The sequence below is a fragment of the Xiphophorus maculatus genome, chromosome 5, assembly GCF_002775205.1.
Source record: "Xiphophorus maculatus strain JP 163 A chromosome 5, X_maculatus-5.0-male, whole genome shotgun sequence".
Classification (NCBI taxonomy): Eukaryota; Metazoa; Chordata; class Actinopteri; order Cyprinodontiformes; family Poeciliidae; genus Xiphophorus; species Xiphophorus maculatus.
The window spans coordinates 28,850,277-28,871,829 of record NC_036447.1 but is presented as its reverse complement, the minus strand read 5'-3'; the positions used below and the strand labels follow the sequence as shown (position 1 = coordinate 28,871,829).

The 21,553-nt window shown below is 41.5% G+C and overlaps 2 protein-coding genes across 8 annotated transcripts in view; one reads left to right on the top strand and one right to left on the bottom strand.

Moving 5' to 3' along the window:
• lrba (LPS responsive beige-like anchor protein) overlaps positions 1 to 21,553 on the top strand; it is a 233,153-nt gene that overhangs the window by 130,328 nt on the left and 81,272 nt on the right. For all 7 annotated transcript variants that reach the window (XM_023334195.1, XM_023334198.1, XM_023334197.1 and 4 more), the window contains 3 exons: positions 650 to 774; positions 7,891 to 8,028; positions 9,833 to 9,969. In XM_023334195.1, the coding sequence (XP_023189963.1) occupies positions 650 to 774; positions 7,891 to 8,028; positions 9,833 to 9,969 (400 nt within the window). The remainder of the gene's footprint in view (positions 1 to 649; positions 775 to 7,890; positions 8,029 to 9,832; positions 9,970 to 21,553) is intronic.
• On the bottom strand, positions 10,961 to 12,867 carry mab21l2 (mab-21 like 2). The gene has a single exon (XM_005810533.3). The coding sequence runs from the start codon at positions 12,212 to 12,214 to the stop codon at positions 11,135 to 11,137; it is 1,080 nt and encodes a 359-aa protein (XP_005810590.1). The 5' UTR covers positions 12,215 to 12,867; the 3' UTR covers positions 10,961 to 11,134.

The following is a 21,553-nucleotide window of genomic DNA, read 5'->3' as shown; positions in this document are numbered from 1 at the left end:
CTTTCCCCTAGCTGAGAGCCTTTTCCTTCTGACTAACTCTGGTTAAAAAGGGAGATCTAAGCTGCAAGTAAAAATTGAGGCCACAGACATTGATTAATATTGGTAGTGCAAGCCGGCCTCCCCCCCCCCCCCCCCCCCCCCGCACCCACCTCCCTCTCTCCCTCCATGTCAGTAATGGCCTTCTCCTTCTCCTGCCGGCCATGAATCCTGACAAGAGGTGTCCTGCTGGGCCCGAAATGAACCCAGAATGGAAGCGCGTGCCACAAACGCGTGTGGGAAATGACCACGATGTCGTGTGTTCACTCAACTGTGATGGTGCCCACTCACTCAGTCCGTCTCCTCGGAAACAGCCGCAGGGTGGAAGACGGGGAAGTGGGGGGGGGCACCTTTACCTCAGAGATGGAGATGGAGTCATTGTCAAAAGCCTGCAATGGCTCGCCATCCCAGCATGCACAGGGTGAATGTTTTTGAAGACAGGATCTTGAGGGTTGTGAGGAGAAAAAAAAAAAAACGGGGAAAGAAAAAAAAAAAAGTCCAAACACAATGCAGGCTTTATGCATGCCTGTTCCGACCAAGTGCTAATGCAGGGCCTGCTATACCATGCTGGCTGGTAATTGCTAACACATGTGCAACCTCTGTCTCGCTGCAGCCGGCCGAGGGAGTTCTGGCGCCTGGACTACTGGGAGGACGATTTAAGGAGACGACGGCGCTTCGTCAGGAACCCGTTTGGATCCAGTCACTCAGAAGCGGCGCTCAAAGCGGCCGCCGAACACGGTCAGTCCAGCTCCTCTACGTCTGAATTTACTGTGCGCTCTGCCCCGCCCCCCCTCCACCGCATCGCAACGAGGTACCAGCTAATAAAGATTAGTCCCTCTTGTTGCTATAAAAGATTTATTGTTCCACAACACACAGTAAAACACCCACATTTGAATTTCACATAAATTAAGCCTACTCTCAAGTTCGCCTAATTCACTGGATTATGAGTCATCGGGTGTTAGAATGGAAGACGTTTGTTTACCCGCTTGCTGCGGCCGCGTAGCAGCTGATACTGGTGGTTAGTAGAAATCTCTCTCCCTGCTCTGTTTATTTCCCATCTAAATAAAGGTTATATTGGGGGACACCCCCCCACACACACACGCACACGCACACCGGGCCGGTGTGTGTGTGTGACGACGGAAATCCGCCCCTTTCCGTCGTCGGATTCGTCACGTTAGCCTGGAGCGAATCTCCGTGTTTAGCGGCAGCATTTGGAAGAGGTGTGAAAGCTCTTAAAACAATTTGATCGTTTATTTATTTTTTTTTTTCTGTAGCGTTAACTCGCACAGAAAAGCTGAGAAAATCTCACCTTTGGTTTTGGCTGCATTTATTCAAGTGGAAAAACTCCCACGATCAAGAAGCAATTCCACAATAATGTCGCCCCCAACAACCGAACACAGCCTTGACTTTGTGTTTCCCTTTTCATTGTGGTTATGATGCAACACGGAGGCAAATTTTTTTTAGCCACTGTTCAAGACGGGAAAAACTAGAGAAGATAAAGTTTAGGTTTTTTTGTAGGACCAAATCTAGTTACCTTGGTTTTGCTGGGGTTAAGATGCACTGCAAAAACATAAAATCTTACCAAGTATTTTTGCTCTAGTTTCTAGTGCAAATATCTCAGGTACTTGTAAGTTAGACAAAACTAACTTTTGTCTAACATTTCAGCAAGAGTTAGGAGCTTTTAATTACATTGGTCTAGCTCCATTGGTAGAATATTTCACTTTAACCATGGAAAAATGTTATGATGTGAAACTAGTGTTTTTCATCAGTAATTATAGTCAAGCTTTTATTTGTTGCTGAAAAGGAATTGTTAAGTTAGTTTTGTCTTATTTGAAGATATTTGTACTTGAAACTAGACTACCATTGTTTGGTAAGATTTTGTTTTTAGAGCCAATATCATCAGCGTATGCAAATGGGAAGAGAAGTTTCAGAAACTTTCAGTGTAGCTGGGTCGGTTTGGAAACGTTCCAAACTGAGAACTTCACATGAACGTTGTGGGAACTGATGTGGATTTTCTTGGGAATTATCTAGAAATTGAGGATCTTTAAAAAAAACAGAATGAAAAAAAAAGTGATATCTAAATATAAATAAATCATTCATTTAGTCACAAAATGAATGTGTGTGATATTTTTAATAATACATTTCATGCATTCACCTAATAACGTCATTAAATCTTACTATACTCTATATATTGGGTGCGTGCATTGGGGGGGGGGATGTCTGTGTATCTTCGTCACTGTTGTGGCTCAGCTTTGTGGTGTCAATAGTCCATGGTTGTAGAAATCATTTATTTCTGTGATGGAGGAATATCCAGCGCGTGTTGGGGGCGTGGCCTCAGTGCCCCGCAGGAAGCAGTGTGTTATGTTTGTGTGACTGAGGAGTAGCACAGATATACTCAAGTGTACTAACACCAACCAAACACTGGTGGTAGTCGAGAATAAATTCAAATGTTGTTGTTTTTTTTAACTGCTCATCTTTATTCAACATTCGTGTCCAGCTTTTAAAATTCCCTGAATTTTTTTATTTTGTATTTTTTCTAATGAATTTGAAGGACTGGTGGAGTTTTCAAGTCTTGTTTTGCCAAAACATATGAAGTTACAAACATGCCTCATATACAAGACCCTTTGTTTTAATTTTCTCCTCCAAAACAAAGACTAAATTTAACTTCCTGTTGAATGCACTTTGGCAGAACAGTATTATAGCATGTAGCATGATGGAAAGTGGGGAACTTTAGGTGTAGCAGCAGCAAAGTGGCAGGTAAACAAGGCAAATAAACACAAGAGTATTAAAATACAACTAAAATAAAAGAACATAGTGACAACATAAAATACTGTTCAGTTATTAGAAATAGCGCATTACGATCCATTTTGTACATAATGTGCATCAGAGGTGGGCGAATCGATCCAATATATTTACAATGTTGATACCATATTGGTATCCGATTAATATTAGTGTGGTAAGATTGCTATTTAAGTTTGAGATTCCTACTTAAAGTGTTTTATTTTTTTTTTTGTATTATAATTTTTTGACTATATCTTGAAAATTTTTCTTTATGCTTGTTTATTTATTTAGGAAAAATGCACACATTTTATTTTTCTGTTATGTTAATGTTATTGAAGTATTTTGTAGACACTTATAAATGCAACCCTATGATTTAACAAAAATAATTCAAAAGACAAACCAATTAAAGGTCGGAAGTTTCATATACTGAACCACAATAAAAAGTATTGGTATCAGCGATCTTAGCCGATACCAAAATATTTACTTATCGGATAGAAATATGAGGATCGCACACCAATAATGGACATGCGCAGTTGTGCTTTAAAAAAGGACCACTTGCAATATTTGAAAATAAAAACTGTGCAAACAGAGATATTCAAATATAACAAAAAATGTATTTTAAATGAGTGAAATTGTTCCAGGGGTGGACAAAGTACTCAAAAGTGTTGACACTATTGTCAAATCTTACTCAACTACAAGTAAAGGTTCCTTGGACAAAAGTTTTCGAAAGTTAAAGTACTGAGGTACTTTTGAAAATACATTAGTATTTAAAAATACAAATGACATTTTCTAAAATCAATACATTGCTGTATTGTTTTCTGAGGACTTTTACAGAGACTTGCTGAACCCACCTGATGATGTATTGACATGTACAGTAGTACCGCTCTGTTACAAAAATTCGACACCACCTGTAAAAACTCTTAACAAGGATGATGTAACTCCAAATCCCAGATGTGAGAGGCGACTGTGATTGGTTCCCCTTCTTGTGAGGAGGGTAGCTTGTGTCCAATCGCATTTCTGTAAAGAGAAACGGCAGCAGCTAGCTGAGCCAAAAAGAATGTGTAACAACAAACTTTCTAGAAAGGTCGTGGTCAAAAGTCATACATTTTTCCAAAACATAAATACTCAAGTAAATAAAAATACTCAAAATATATACTTAAGTACAGTACTCAAGTAAATGTACTCCATTACTGTCCAGCACTGGAACACAGCACTAGTAATGGGTAATCTCATGGGAGCAACGGGTGTAAACAGTTCACTGAGCTATATTCATAATTCAACCATAGCGCTAGCTTTCATCATATCAGCCAATCAGAGGAGATGTTGGCATCTTAATCGGGCGCTTGGAGCGACAAGCCTCTATGTATGGGGAAACTGTAGTCGGCCATTTTACAGAAGAGTTCTGGATTCAACACGTTGGAATCAAGACAACTTTTTATGAACTGTGTGATGCTGAGAGAGCTCTGGTGGAGCCAGCTGTACATTGCATGAAAAAAAACAATCAGTCATCCTCCTACCACTTCCTGTCGTCTTCTTCATCGTTTCTGCCAGTAGTAACATCCGTGATCACGTGACTTGTGCGATGCGAAAGAAAGTTTTGCAAAATATTTCCATACGGTTGAAAAGCCACCTCCTCCTACCACAAAAACATATTAAAAATTAGATTTTCTTTATTTTTATTTGAATGTTTCCATTAAGCAAACTTTTTTGTAGTTTCAGTTTGCTCAATTTTATGGTTAATGGAAACCCCGCTACAGTCAGGGTGGGCCTATCCTACCCTGAATTATCCTGCACTGAACAGGACTTATTCGTCTCCCCTGCACGTCCCTCCTTACGTGTCGTCTTCTCCAGAGATGAACGGCAGGTGTGACAACAGCCGGTAAGAAAATGATTTAGAGGCAATAAGTTTTGGGGACCCTCAGGGTCCTGGGAGGCTCCTGGTCCTGCAGTAACGGCTCCAGTGCAGCTGTAGGTCGCTCTTCCCCTGCTGCTGAATTCAACTTCCCATACAGTTTCTTCATGTTTCCCGCCAGCCAACTCGTAACCGAGCTCAGACATCCCACTCATTCTCCCATTAGTGCTTTTTTTTTTTGAAGAGGAAAACGAGTTGAGGGTCCCCCTGCAGGCTCCCATCCGCGCCGCTGGTTTGATTTCATTCCGAATAACTTAAGCCGATGTCATGAATTCATCTATCGGTGGCACAAGACAAATTAATGCAAGAAAAATCTCCTATCCCTGACTCATATTGTGTAAAAATAGCCAGCAGCCAGTTGCCGAGTGGCCAAGCCTTGTAAGGGAATACTGTGTGACTAAACTGTGGGAATATATTATTAGAATAACTCGGTGACACCGAAGCTCTGACGGCATCCATTTTCTGATGTAACCTTTCGTCTTGTTTTTAGCCGACCCGACATTTGTTACGGAAGTTCTGCTCCAGAGGAGAACGCGGGACTGGGTTTTCACACGGAGCACAGAGGTCGTATCTGGCTGTAATTATATTCATCAGCTGCAGAGGGGTGTGTGGGGGGGGGGGGGGGGGGGGCTAACTCTCTGAGAAAATATCCCAGAGATGCTGGAGACCCCCTCGGTCAGCTGGCTACACATCAAATTTTGTGCTAAAATTAGAAGGCTGTTCGCGTTTATATTTTAAACACAATCCGAACTCTGTGTAAAACAAAAAAGAAAAAAGAAAACCAAGACTGCGAACGTTCTGCTGCCTGTGTTAAAGAGGGAAGAAACTGCTGTCATTCATTCTGAGCCAAGTCGACTTCCAGAGGGAAGCGTGTGGCTGCCGGTGGACTAGAGTAGGCTGCTCTGTATTTATGGCTGGAGAGAAGCATTTTCTTTTTTTTCCGGGGATTGATTCGGTCTGGTATGGGGCCCGTGTAGCAGAGGTGGCAGAGTAAATACCTGAAGACTAATGTCTCTGTTCTGCTAATCAATACTCGCCTCATGACCACACTGCTGGCCGCGCTCCCGTTAAAAACAAATTTGTTAATTCTGACAATTTAATTGCCGCGGCCATGCATGCTTGAGTGGACCGAGCAGGTAGTTCTGGGCGGAAAGCTTGGTGCTGCTGAAGTCACTTGATTACGTTTGTTTTTGTTTTAAAGTAGAAATATTTGCAATCTGCCAGTCAGGATTTTGCTTTTTCATAATTTTTGTGTTTTACTTCCTGAATTTAATACTGTAAGTCAAGCTGCTGAGTGTTTGATAGACGCTCGAAAGATTAAGATACAAAACTATAATATGTGTATAACTACACCTATTTCTCTGTGTGTGTATGTATATATATATATATATATATATATATATATATATATATATATATATATATACATATTTGTATATCACACAGATAGAGAAAGAGAGAGATCTATTTATAAAGTCTAGCCAAATAAATAAAATTAAACAAAACTGTTAACAGAATAGAGAAAATGTTAATTTGAAAATGTATTCAACAAATTCAGGAATTTAAAAAAAATAAATTTAGAGTGAAATAAAAAAAGATACAAAATTTCTGTTCTAAAATAATGGTTAAATTAGAAAAATAATTCAGGTCGAAGTAGTGTAAATAAAAAAAACCCAACCAAGATTAAAATAGAGTAAAAGAGTTTCTAAAAGAGTAAAAAAGTTTAAAATAGTAAAAAATATAAAGTGAGAAAGTCAATTAAAATAGGTAAATAAAATGTCAAATGTATAAAATTGAATAAGATTTGAGTGAAGTTTCATTTTTAATAATAAACTGTACAAAAGAGAAAACGGAAACAAAATGCTTCATTGTGAGAATCTAGAGGACAGGATGTTACGTTTGTATTTCTTGAACTATGTAGTTAAAAGGAACAACTTATTTCTTCATGGTTTGTGACACGCTGTTTAATATTCCATAAAATTCCCTCCCAACATTTCTATGGAAGGCCATCAGTGCCTGTTTTGAATCCCATCAGAGTTTTATTTTTATGTGACGACTCCCGTTTTAGTATTAAAATGCGAGTTAATAGACGGTGCATTAAAGTTCCGTCCCGCTGCCTGTTTTTTGGGTGTTTTTTTTTTTTTTTTCCAGCTCTTCTAACAACTCTTCTGTCCACTTGGCGTGGCACAAACACAAAAGGCATGTGGTACATATTAGGAGAGCTGGTAGTAATTTCACTGCCGCTAACTAAAGAATCCTCCAGGGAGGCTTAATTACAGGAAGGCCATTCTAAATATCAGTGAGCTGCATATTTTCCATGACAAGGCCCCGCTTCCTGCGGCGGCTCCTCGAGTCTGGCTGCTCCTCTCCGTCTCAGGTGATGACGAGAAATCCCCGGGATTTTCTGACGACTCACTCCGCCGAGGCGCTCCCTCGACCAGAACGCGGGGATTAGCAGCTGCGTTACGGGCTGCGTGTTTACAAACAGTGCAGGCTCTCCAGCCAATCGCCTCGCGCCGTCCCGTCCGCCATGCCACTCTTTTCCACTGTTTGCAGATTGTTGATCAGCAGCTCAAGTCCTAATCTGTTCATCTTGTTTAAATGGGGATTGGATAAATAACTGGCGCGTGTGTGCGTGGGCGTGTGTGTTTGGATGTCGCATTTACATGTCAGCTTGACGTTGGTCTGAACCAGCAGCAGGCATTGCTGTCCCCCGTCGTCATGACGATAGGTGTGAAAACTGATCTGCTGATGTAGAAAAACTGTCTGGGTTATAAACTGAAATGAACGCATTTCCCTGCATTTTTCTTTTTAGGTCTAAAAAGTTGCAAACACTCGATTAGACGTCCATTTTGTTGATGTGTTTTACTTCCACCGAGAGGAATGAAGCTTTCCATAAAAAGTTTTAGAAAAAAACCCCAAAACATTACGCTCAGTTTTACTTTTGCAAGACTCGAGCCTCAGATGAATGTCTGCGTTCCGTCAGGCTGCGTTGTGCAATAGAGCGCAGCGTGTTTGTCCCTCTGATTAATAACAATAAGCTAAAAGCTCTCCATGTGTGACTGTGAGCAACGCGGCCGAGCCAGAGCTGCAGCGTTCTCCACCAAAACGCCACAGCATGAGCTGAATAAGAAGAGAAACTCTCTGTCCTCCCCATTCAGCGTCCGAGGACGACATCCTGAAGCAGTCCATCAGGAGCCAGGCTCTGGCCAATCAGAACACGGAGAGCGAGGCGTCCCTGGACGGGGACGACGACACCCTGTCCTCCCTGGAGGACAAAGACCTGGAGAACCAAACAGGTACGGAAGGAGATCATCTTCTTCTCCTGCCTTACAGTCAGTAACATCACACGCACGCACACACACATAAACACACACTGTATTTTGTGTTGCTGTTTTCCTGTTGCTTCATTTGAATACACTGCACAAACATAAAATCTTACCAAGTATTGTTGGTCTAGTTTCTACTTCAAATATCTTTTAACACTTGGAATGAGACAAAACTAACTTGCAAGTAACTTTTCAGCAAAATATAGCAGCTTGTTTTAAGTCAATAATTTCTTAATATACATGAAAAAGGGCTAGTTTCACTTTTAACAAGACATTTTTCCCGTGTTATAAGTGAAATAATCTGCCTGTAGAAAAATAGGAATTATTTACTGAAAACAAGCTTCTATATCCTGCTGAAAAGTTACTTGTAAGTTTAGCATTTTTTCATGAGTACTAAGACATTTGAACCAGAAAATACACACACAAAAAAAACCTGGTAATATTTTGTGTATTGCAGGGCATAGACTTGTTTTATTGTTTAATATAAAAGACATTTTGTCGCCATGCTTTTAATCGCAGCTTAAAGTTTCCATCATGTTGTGACATGAAGGTGCAGTTAATTTCCAGAACAATACAAGTATTTTTTTTATTACTATTGTCCATCTTATTAAACATATTGCACATCCTTTATGATCCCCAGTGAACTTCATCTGTGGAGCATTAAAGACACACATGCTATTTTTTACCCTCTCAACTCCAAAGATTTTATTTTTATCAAATATATTTTAGCAATGTCCTTTTAAACTGGATCAGAATTATTATTATTATTATTATTATTATTATTTTTACAAGAACATGGGATTTTCTTCAAGATTATTAAGCTAATAAACCTTCATACAGTACGTGCAGGATTTTATTCCTTCTCCTTTTGGACTAAATATGCCCCTAATATTTCAATAATCTTGGTTTGATTAAATATTACTCCGCTTCTCTAACCGGATTAGATTTATAATCTGGGGAAGCTGGCAGCAGAATAAACGCAGAGTCGATTGAAATAAAGCAACAACGGGATTAAAGGTTGATCCCTGTCCAATGACGTGATCTGCGGCGGGGCGGAAGTGGGGAGCTGCGGCGGCTCATCTCGTCACCTGAAGCAGCAGCAGCTGCTGCTGCTGTCTCTGCCCCAGGTGGAATTGAGTGACTTTTTTTTTTTTTTTTTTTTGAGTGAACGAGCTAAAAAAAAAAAAAGCAACAACAAAAAGCTGTTATTCCAACCCACGGATAACGTGTCAGCGCTCACCGGGGTTCATTTGTGTGTCAGCCCGCCGCCCCGCTGCTCTGCTGGGAAATCAGGCTCCGCGGCTCCGCGGCGCACATCTGCAACACAATGCCCGCACATGTGCAGCGCCGGGCCGGGCAAGAAGAGCCTCGGCTCGCTGCTCCCCTGAGCCCGCGGAGCTTTGTGTCGTACTGGCAGAAATGAAGATGGATGAGAGATGAAGCGGCTTCTCCCCAATGCCCGCAGTCAATGCTCCACTGACGGAGAGTCGATACTGAAAATGTCTTCAGTTTTAACGAAGTTTTTTTTTTTTTTGCTTTGATTTGTGATTTATTTTATTTATTTCATATTTACGTCTCCATTGGTCCTTTAACGACGTATTGCTGTTTGAAGGAGAGTTCGCAGAAGCACTATTAAGCATGCATTCATTTCAACTTAACGCAGCGGTGTGAGTGGAAGTTCTGAGCGGCGTGTGTGTGTGTGTGTGTGTGTGTGTGTGTGTGTGTGTGTGTGTGTGTGTGTGTGTGTGTGTGTGTGTGTGTGTGTCCCCGGCAGGCCCGGTCAACCTGAGCACCAGCGCCCAGCTCGTCGCTCCGGCTGCGGTGGTGAAAGGCACCCTGTCGGTCACCGCCTCCGAGCTCTTCTTCGAGGTGGAGGAGGACGATCCGAGCTACAAGGCCGTCGATCCAAAGGTGAGCCGGGCTCTCAGTGTCTGCAGCGACCCGCTGCTGGAGCGGGCTGAATGTCCCCACTTCCTGGGAAACGCTTGAGAAGCGAGCGAGTGTTTCTTTTTCTGTCAAATCCGTTTAGAAATTAAAACTTGTTACGCATTTAATATATGTAAAAAAAATAATAATTTTTTAAAAATCCGAAAGTATGCAGAGGGGCATTTCTGAAAAAATATTAAAAATGCTCTAAAACTCTTAATAATTTTGTCTTTTTTTTTTCTCCCGCAATACCGGAAAACAGTGACAAATTCAGAGAGTTCCTAGACAAGTAGAAAATCTGTTTATATATATTTATATATATATATATATATATATATATATATATATATATTAAAAAAAAATAATAATTCTACGAGGAGAGAAATAAACTCGCTGGGACCTACAGGTGGTTTTGAAACCGCAGAACTGCGTGAAATCGTTTCAATTGAACGGCGTGTGCTTATTGGACAGGAACCAGCTCGCGGTTAAATCTCCCGAACAGCACAGAAATAAATATGGCGACGGCAGTGATCAAAACTGTATAATTAATAATTCACTCGTTCACCAGATGTAAATATTTGTTCGTGTTTTTGTCTGCTTTAAGCTGAAAGCGGAGATGCCAACAGGGAAATAAAAACGGAGATAAATCCCATAAATAACGCTGTTGCCTCATTTAGATACTTTTTCCATTTTTCTCTTGTTTTCCTATTTTTTTAAAAAATATTTATTTTGAAAGATATCATGGAAGTCGAGCTAGATCTACTCGTCAAAGCATGAGGCCAAGTTGTAATTTAATTTGCAACATTTTATTAACATTTCTTCTGAAGTCACATAATGGAAAAAAAATGTAACTTGGCACACTACAATCTTTCACTTAGCGACTTTGTGCATATATTTAAATAAAAGGTTCTTCACTTTGTGAAAACATTTCAAGAAGACAGAAGGAAATGTAGAAACATTTATCAGAAATTTGTACCTTCACTTGTTTCTGCGGCAGCGGCCCAATTTGCTCCGATTTATTCAAAAGGTTTTGCTTTGCTACGGCTTTTTTTTTCTTCACATTTCTTGGAGACTCGGTTGCAGAATGTCTTATAGATTTGATCCCACAAATTAAAACAAACAAACAAAAAAAAGTCTCTCGGCGCCTGTTCTATAATTTGTCCAAACTTTTGGCGTTGGTGAGGATTTCCCTCGCTAGTCTCCACGTCTGCTTCGCCGCAGCCTCCAGGGCCGAGTGAGGCTTTCCCTGAAACAAGTCCAAGTTTGGCAAGAAGTAGTGGGGGCATCTGCGGCACTGCAGGCAGGAGATGAGCTGCAGCAGGATGCCGTTCAGCCGGTCTCCCAGGCACGACTCGTCCCAGTCCGTCTCCCGCGGGTGTTTCTCGCACTCGTACAGCAGCAGGGTCTTCATGTGGTAGTTGTTGAGCGGCTGGCCCGGCAGCTCCAGGTGCCGGTCCCTCAGAGTCTTCAGGACCGACAGACACTTCTTCCTGCAGCCGCCCATGAGCAGCCTGTTCTCGGCCTCGCTGAACTGCAGCACCCAGGCGTCGCTCTCCGCCGAGCTTTGCTTCCCCGTCAGCGAGTAGCACTCTTTGGACAGGAGGTTGAAGCCCTCCGCCTTGACCTCGGCCACCCGGTTCGGTCCGGGCCAGGGGATGTGCGGCATGGGCCACTGCGCCGCGCTTCTGGGCCAGATGCCCGTGCACTTGAAGGCGGGGGTGATCTGCACCACGTACCGCTCCCTGATCCTCAGCTTGACCTCGCTGGTGTCGGCCACCATCTTCACCACGTCGCGGTAGCTGCACTTGTCCACGGCCTGCGCCACCAGAGTCTGGAACCGGGAGCGGATCTTTCGGGCCGAGAGGTAGCCCGAGGCGGTGATGAACTCGACCCACAGCGACATGCTCCTCTTGCGGCCGTCGCTCAGCTTCAGCACCGCGCAGCCGGGCAGCGAGCCGTCGTCCACGAAGTTGAAGACCCCCATCTGGTTGAGGTAGAGCACCACCTCGAACTCGTTCGGGGAGATAACCTCCATCCCTTCGTAGCGCGCGTCGATCTCGCTGAGGGAGCTGATGAAGCGGGGCTCCTGCACCTCCACCTCCTTCAGGACATCCGACACCACTTTGCAAACCTCCCTTATGGTCTTCGCAATGGCCGCCTTGCGCGCTTGGCATCTCTCGTTGTAGTATTTGTTGAGCTGGTACACCAGCTTCGCCTGCGTCGCGATCATGTTGGGGCAGAGGTCCGGGCTGTACACCGGAGAGTCGCAGTAAGTTGACGGATCCAACGCTTACCGTTAAAGCCAGAGGCAAAAGCTTCCAGAGCAGCGAAAAAAAAAAAAAGAAGAAAAAAATGTTGGATCAAAGTTTTTTTTTTTCTTTCTTTTCTTTTTTTTTTTTCTTCTTCTTGCTTTTAGCAGCGGATGGACGTCAGTGTGAGAAGGAGGAAGCGGATAGAAATGAGTCTGAGCAGCCTGATAGATTATCAGTCCCGGTCATGAGCACTTCCAGGGAGTCATATTCAGGTTCTGGGTCAGAACCAGGTGGCTGGACGGGCTTAAAGACGCCGAGCTGCTGGAGCTTTCATCTCTTCTTCGTGCCTTTCTCTGCCCTCGCTCACTTTTCGTCCAGTCTCAGCTCGGCGCTGGGTTTGAGTAGTTTATGAATGGCTCCTTAAGAAGAGTGAAAGGGGGTGGGGCTTCTCCTCCCGCAATCATGTGCGGAGCTGTCATTGGAAGCAGCCAATCAGCGCCAGCCGAGAGGATGACGGTCCTGCCGGAGCTGCAGCAGCGGCGGCGAGGCTCACCGGGCTGCCCGCTGCTCGCAGCTCCACGCCGGGATGCAGAACCGTCCGACTTTCAGCCCAGCTCTCTTCTTCCCTCAAGTTGATCTTTGTCTGATGCGGACGATTCGGGCCGGTCCGTTTAAACAGCAGACATTTTAGAACCTCCTCTGCGCCTCTTCCTCTCTTCTTTTTTCTGTTTTTTTTTTTTTTAAATAGGCATTTTTATTTCATTCTTTTTTGCTTTATTTCTTTCTTTCCTTTCATCACCGTCATCATTAATTACTGTCCACAGCCTTCGTGTCGCAAGTTTAGCTTAAAACCTCAGATAACCGCGTTACTTAAAAAAAAATAAAAATAAAAATAAAAAATCGTTTTTAAATTGTGTCCTAAATTAATGTAAATTAAATTGCCTAAGGCCTACATATTTTTCCACATTTGGGTATTTTTTTTTTCACGTTCGTGTGAATTAAAATCGTATTTAGTATGAATTGCAAATATTGAGTAGCTCAGAGTTTTTGTTTTATTGAACGCGGCTCTGAACCACCTGCAGCTCGGCCTCCGAACCCCAGCAGCTCGGTTCCCTCTCACTTTTATCCCGAACCGAAAGCGCAGATTGGTGTGTTAAACCCAGTTTAACTAAACGGACTCGTTTCAAGCATTTTACTTAACATTAAGTCAGAAACCTGATGCATATTTGGACCGCAGATCCTCCCCAAACCTTCCTCTTCCTCTTCCTCTCTCACACACACGGTTAATTTGCCCGTGGGTTTATCTCCATTAACCTTGTCCATGCTGAATAATTTAAGCTGGGGTTTTCTCGAGGTTCTAATTGAAGTCCCTCATGACAGTTTTTATACTTGTTGCTGAAGGAGAAAAAAACAACAACCCTCCAGTCAGTCAGCCACACACAGCGGTGGTGTGAGCCATATTTACACATGTCTGAATGGAGATAAATATTCTCCTGTTGGGACAGAAACCTTTAGTGTTTTTTTTTTTTTTTGCCTTTTTGAGCTTTTTTTTTTTTCTTTGACGCTCAATCCAGAAATTTTGAAAAAAAAAATGTTTTGATTAAAAGTTATTTTGTATTCAAGTTGAATTTATGCGTACCTTTGCAATTAAAATGTAAATGACTTTTCAAATGTGTGAAAAGATTGTTGTGTTCCGCAAGGATTGGGAACGGCACTGCAAAAACACAACCTTAACAAAGGACTTTTGGTCTTGCTTTCTAGCGCGAATGTATTAGTGCACTTGAAATAAGGCAAAACTAACTTGCAAGTAAGTTTTCAGCAAGAAATATAGGAGCTTGTTTTAAGTCAATGCTTTCTTAATATTGATGGGAAAATGTCACTTCCACTGGGAGTTTATTTAACTTATAACAAGACTTTCCCCCCACATTATAGGTGAAAAAATCTGCCAGTGGAACAAATGCTTTTTCATTAATATTAATGAATTATTCAGTTAAAACAAGCTTCTATTTCTTGCTGAAAAGTTACTTATGAGTTAATTTTGCCTCATTTCAAGTATACTAAGATATTTGCTCAATAGAAATTAAAGTCCTCTGTAAGACTGAATGTTTTTGCAGTGTGAAGTTCTGTTTTCTGTTTCTCTGCCTCGCGGCGATCAGAACTGCTGCTGGACTTTTCTGCTGCTCTTGTTGGACAGCGGGAAATGTCCTGCATGCTAACGTCAAACTTCTCCTTCAGACTTTTCTGAATTCTTTAGAATTAATGGGAATTCATAACCTTTATTTTACTGCTGAATGGCTTCAGATGAGGCCAAAAATGTATTTACAAATTACTCTAAAAACTCGCATTTTTGAATACATATTTTTAGACCCGGTCATCAAACCAATCCAAACTGAGCAACATATTTAATAAATAATAGAGATGAATGATCTTTGCCTTCATGGCTACCGCAAAGTTAAGACTTTCTACGGTTCAAAGACTGGTAAATAAGTTGGTGATGTGCAGTTATCCGAGTTAGATTTTTGATGCCCAGATGAGTGAAACAGTCTGGTGTTTTTCCTCCAGTGATGACATCAGGTTTCATTTATGAGCTCATTATTCTTTAATGTAAATCAGGCCAGTAAAACCTTTTGGAATTATTCTTCTGGTTTTTGCTTGAGATGACAGACTGTGTTTCATAAAGGAGTAAATCAGACAACAATGAAGCAAACTGCTTGCATATTTCTGAGCTTTTTGTTAACGTCGTATACAAGAAGTTAAATGACATTTTAGCTTCATTAAACCGGTTTAGTGTATTAATAATCGATCCCTAGCATGAAAATGAGAGTTATTAATGTGTGAGCTGGACATTTGGTTTTTCTATGTTGCCCAGCTACAGTTGAAAGACTACCAACTTAACCAGAGTTATTTAGAAAAAAAAACATTTGACTCTTCTGCTCTGTACTTACGAGGGCAGACAGTTGTTATCCCAGCGCGGTTACAGAAGATGAAATAAGTCAGAAAAAATGCTGGGCTGTTGGATTTCAGGGTGAATGTTTCTTTCCTGGCCTGCTGCTCCTCAGAGGTTAATCGGCACCACTTGGATCCAAATGTTTGGAAGGATATATTCACTGTAGCTTGGTGAAATGTTTGACTTTTAGGAGATAAGTACATTCTGAACTACATCCTCAGGGTCTGCTTTGCTTTTAATTACAGTGCTAAATGCTGCATATGTTGGAATAAGACTTGAGGCAAAAAGATCGAGAACTTTTATTAAATTCACTTTGTAAAGTAAATAGTTAGCAACAATTTAAAATATTGTTCATTTAGCAAATTAGCATCAAAATGCAGTGATTACAAGGACAAAAATACAAATCTATAACATCGCCATAAGTTTCTACGTTTATTTTCTATCATTTTGTATGGAGCTTCCCTTAGATGAGAAAGTAACGCAGAAATGATTGGATAAACATAAAGAGTGACCCTTTAATCCAAACTATAAATGCTTTCTGTAGCTTGGTGCAGGTGTCATCATGTTTTTGTGGCTGATGAGCTGGCCCTCACCAGCCACCGTCTCAGCTCCCCTTACCGTCCTCTGCAGGGCCCTGTGTAAGAATTTATGAAGTCAAAGCAGGTTTGTCTCATGGTGAAAGTTTTAGCTATTTCCCTCTCCCTTCCTTTCACTTATTATCTGCTACCTGTGTGTTTCTTGCACGGCTAACCTGACTGGCCTTCACGCACTCATATCTCTTGAAAACATTAGGACTTATCTGCGCTCGCGGAAAAGTCTCTCCTTGATTTATAAGGACTGGATAAAAGATCAAGAGGCCCTTTGATCTCAGCCTGTGTGACTCCGCTAAGAAGAGCACAAAAGTGTCCGTGGCTCTGCAAATCTGTGCCAGCTCATGAGCAACCCCACAGCTTCACTTTTTACTCCCCTTTCCTTTTAGTCCTTTCTCTATTCTTCTTTTCAGTTTTTTTTATGGCCTTAGCCGTTTTCATACACGGTGCCAAATAAAGTTGGGCTGAAATGAAAGAGAAAAGACGATCTTGTCCTCCTAGACCAGGAGCACGCTGCCTTTAACGTTTGAAGAGACGTTTTAGTTCTAATTCTTGCTGAGTACATTTTGTCCAAGTTCACTTATTTGGTTTTGAAGATATTTGGAAGTTGCTTATTTTTTTGGCAAATTAACTTCCATGAGTGGAACAAAGCTAACAGAGGGCAAGTAAGAAGAAATAAAGTTCTTGCTAAATATTCTGTTTTTTTTGTTAGTTTAGATATAGCTTCAAAACATGGAGGAACTTCTAAACTATCCATTTTCTGTCTCTGTTTACATTATTTATTTCTATGTGATATTCACCATAGTGGTGTTGTTAAAGCTGTAGTATATAACTTTTATAAACAAAATGTTGTTGTTTTTTTAACATATTTCTAATATGACATTATGATATGTGACAAATAATGTGTGGAAAAAGAAAAAAAAAAACCTAGCTCCTCTGCTTTTTCTCAGTCCTAACTAGAAACAACCAATCAGAGCCAGGAGGCGGGTCTTAGTGCTGTCAGTCACCCCCCTCCTTCTTTCTGTTTCTTCCTTGTAGCACAGCCTGTCCTGAATGCTAAAGCTAGTTAGCATGGCCGACAATGACGGCGAATTAACTTTTTTTTTTTCCTGTAACGATGAGTCGTTTCTCTGAATAGGACATTTGGCAGTGAGTACACAAAGTTGATTGACAGCACTAAGACCCTCCTCCTGTCTCTGATTGGCTGCTTTTGGTCACGAGTGGTGCATTTCTTCAAATGGAGACAGTAGCACATACAGATTGATCTTTTCTCAGATTATCCTTCTCACATTGTCGCAACATGGTAACAGTTTTAACAAATATGTAAAAAAAAAACAAACATACTTTTTATAAAATGTACATACTGCAGCTTTAAAAGACGACACGTTTCTCTGGAGCCACAGGGTGCAGAACGCTGTTTTGTCGACAACTTTCGAAGATTCCCGTCTTTCATTCTGCTGCCAGTTCTGTGGGTGTAAACACAGGGCGCAGGCGTGCGCACGCCAACATCCCACAGACATGGGAACCACCAGAGTGCATTTCTGATGTCCTTGTTCACACGTTTTCTTGATGTGCCCCGAACCCAGAGAGAGCCAGCTGCCGGCTCCACGTCGGGCCTCAAAGAAAATCAGCGCAGGCTGCTAATTGCCAGGCGGGCCGTTGCATCTGCTCTGCAGATAGCAGAACGGATGAAGTCACAGAGCAGATGTGCTCCTGATTTTGTGTGCGTGTGTAAAAGTCTGCGTTAAGCAGCACACACTACATGTTAGACAGCAGCCATTAATATTGGATGCGGGGTTACTGTAGCTAAGGCGCTCCTGGTGCCTAGCCAGACTTATTGGACCAAAGAAATACATGCAGGGTATTTAAAACGCTCCCTTAGCTTTAGTCAGTTTTAACCGTATTACACAATCTCATCAAAGTTAAGAATTAATTCTTTGAAAGTGCTTGCGTTTGAGTTTAACTATCTGATCAGCGGAAATCTAAATTCTGACTGCAACTGAGGAAATATAAGAAAGCACAAAAGTCATTGAACAGTTTTTCTGAAGGCTGCAGCTCCAAAGAAAAGCTATGAATTATGCATTTAATATGTAATCTATCGAATTCTTTCATTATAGTTCTGTATTTATAAAACCTTTACTTTTTAGAAACTTTTATTTACTTTTTAAATAATGAAATAAAAGTTAATAATAATCTGTTGATATTTTAAATGTCTTCAGTGTTCACAGAGCGGCAGCAAAATGTCTTGTTTGCATTGACAATCTTTCCCTGAACAATAAGAGGATGAACGTCTTTCTATAAGCAAAGATGATGCATTCAAATATTCAAATAGCTTTATTTAGCATCTTGAGAGAAGTCATATATATATATATATATACACTTATTTACACTTCAAAATGAATGTGTCATATTTTCAAAAGCAAAAGTTTTGATTGAAAATGACTATTTGGAAGAAAAAAGCCTTTAGTCTGCCCTTTATTTATGTGTTTAAAAACTTGTGCTAAAGAACAAGATGGAATAACTTGAACGACTTGCAGCCACTAAGGTGGTGAAACGTACAGAATTTTGTACAAACAGAAAGTTAAATGACTTGAGCACCTTAAGAGAAGGAGTGGACCGTTTTATCCTCTTCCATTATAGAGAATAATGGAAGAATGTAGATGAATTCATATTAAATATGAATCCTGCATGCATCATGTGGGCCCCAAACAAGAACCATTGAGTAAGCTCAAGAACATGAAAGGTATGACATTGGAAGACCACCTCTTCTTATTCATGTACTTTGGTTCATTGCATATTTAACTCATACTTTTAAAAGACATATTTATGTTTTTAAATTAGATTTGCTTCATATCTGGTCAGTTTCTTCTTTTGGTAAAAAAGTTTAGTAAAAAAATAAATAAATTTTCATTCTACAAATTTGGCATAAGAAGTCTCCATATCAGACTTGTTTTCTAGTTAATTTAAATAAAAATAACTATAAAGATGCATATTAAACTTGGCCACCATTGCTTGGATCCATGAGAGAAGAGTAATCATTTGAATTCATTTCATTTGAAACGTCGGTATTCAGACTGGACAGATACGACTTCCTCAGGTTCCAGGGATTTTCTGAATGAATTTGATCTCCGTTCCTCAAAGTTTTCCAGCCGCTACGCCCATGTGGTTCAGTTTGGGACACAAGTGTCAGTCTGCTGGGGGGCTCCCTTCCCCAACCCCTCCGCTAGCTTCACCAAGCCGTCCTGGTCACCGGGGCGACCTTCGGCTGGACCTGCCAATCACAAAGAGCCATGGCAGCCAGAGGTCTCAGAGAAGAAGGAGCCTATTGATTTTCCAGTTAGAGCATAAGTAGTGTGTGCTGTAGGACTAACGGACGGCCTGAGCAGGTATGTCATTATCAATGAGCCCAGGGAAACGGATTCCCTGACTCTCACTCATCCATATCGGTCTCTTTACGTTCCCCGCCAACCCCCGTTCGACTCTCCTCCATCCCATTCTTAGACTATTGGTCAACGCTGATGGAGCTCTTCCCAAGATGGTCAATAAATCGCTCAGCCAGAGTACAGCTCCAACTAGTTGAGTGATGGTTTGGGATGACCTTCCTTTCTGTTTCCGCTGCCCTCGTTTTCCTCCCTCTGATATCCAGTTGCAGTAATTACAGAACCTGGTAGACATGAAATGTTTCCTTAGATGGCGAGTGTCTTTTATTTTCTTCTTCTCTTGTTATGTTGCAAGATGAGAACATATTCAGCTTTGAAGATTCTCAAAGTAGTTTTTTTTCTCCCGAAGTAGAGCATTTCTGCTTTATGCACAGTTTCTAAAGTCCCTCATTGTCTGATTTGTTACTTGTTCAAAATGGAGGCACTTCACTTTCACTGACGATTAAAGTTAGCTAATGTTACATCAGTCAATTAAGTTTATTTGATTGATTTCAGCAACATGGCAAAGTTCTTTACATCGGGAAAGCACAAACATCAACACATCATACAGTCAACAGTTGCGAAAACCAATAATAGACGTTACATTTTGTTAAGAGCCATTATTAGAATCATCAATACATATTAAATATGGTTGGTCAAAGTTCCATTTATTAGGGTTCTAAAGCCATAACTCTTACCATGTGCGTTCTTAAGTCTTGATTTAAAGGAAGTCGGTGTTTTGGATGTTTCACATCAGTGAAGTTGGACGATGAGTCTCAGAAAACGGTTTCCTCCTTTGGTTCGACGTAGACATCCAACAGTTCCAGATTTATGTCCAGAGCAAAAGAAAGGAAAAGTTGGACTACACACTTACTAAAACAGTCATCTGTGTGTGTGTATATCCTTGAGCATGTAGACTCATCTTACATCTGAGATTTCCAAAAGACCATCACCATTTCTAAGTCCAGATTGTTCCATTACAGACAAAGAATGGAGAGGATAGAAGTGTGTGACTTTACAGCATCACATCAATACTTCCTGTTCTCTACTGAAGAACATTCTGTGTTGAAGTAGCAGTCCTAGGCCTGGTCCGCACATAGCCGGATATCTGGGAAACCAAATGGATAATGTGATTTGGCATTTCGTCCACATGTAAACTCTGTTTAATATCAACTAATAATGATTGATTAAAAACTCCAGCCAAAATGAATATTTGCACATTCTCCTTTTTTGCGTTCGCCATGAGGAGTATGGAGTGACGTAATTTGCTGACAGTTGACATAATCTGCTTGTGCGTGGGGGAAAATATACATTTCACATCAGTTTGAAGCACTAGTAAATAGATGTCAGTATGTTTTAGTTAGTTTTAGAAAAGCACGATATAGTTCCAATACCGTTTTCATTTTTATTTCAGTTAACGGAAATGTTTTCTCAGTTTCACTTTCCATTCATGTACGCTAACTACGATAACCTTGGTGGTAACCAGTGTGAGGTCAGAGGTCACAGAGAGAGGACTTACCCTGCTGGTAATCACAGGAAACCACTGGACTCACTCGTCTCGCCGTCTAATGATGACTAATGTCTCTCTTCTCGTCTCTTCCACAACAAACTCCAGTCTCTCCCTTGCTGCCTGTTTTTGACCCGACTTTGGACCTCCAAAGCCACCACCAGTACCTGCCTCTCACTTAACCAAGCATATCAGGACAAAGAGCCCCCCTCACTCCCTCAGCTCCCACCGCCCTGCACCTGAGCCTTACCCCTCCATCATGTTCTGTCTCTGGGGTTGACTGGACCAGCCTCCCCTCCCCTTTCCTTTGATTGATCCCTCCCCTCTCCATCATTTATCCCCTTCGTCTGCCCCCGACACGCGTGTCAAAGGCAACACACCAGCCTGATGGATAAGCCTGTTTATAGATGCCAGTCTGGCCTGGTAGGCCACTGATATTACAATCAGCACCTGTGTACCTGCTGTTCTGGCAGCCTTCGTTATTCAGCCGAGGTCAGCAGACGATTGAAAGATCGATGTCCGTGCGTCCAACATTGGAATTGTAAATGGGCCGTTGTTTTTGCCGGCGAGTTCTCCGCTGCATTTTAGATGAGGCGGCGAGTGTCCGCGGTGTTGAACGTCCTCTCGTGAACACGAGGACAACAATGACGATACCCTGGTTAATTACGAGTCTTTGAGCGATTTTAACAAACCGCCAGTTTTCCCTGAGTAAAGATGTGCACTGGCTACATGTATTGTCTGTGCTAGAGAACAGAATAGATACTGCGGTGAATTCTTGTGCCTGCACTGCCATTAAGGTCAATGGCTCGTTCAGTCTGGTTTAAACGGCACAGCCACAGGGAAACGCTGCGGAT

Excerpts from the sequence above, each read along its gene's own strand:
- mab21l2 (XM_005810533.3), bottom strand. The coding sequence starts at position 12,214 with ATGATCGCGACGCAGGCGAAGCTGGTGTACCAGCTCAACAAATACTAC.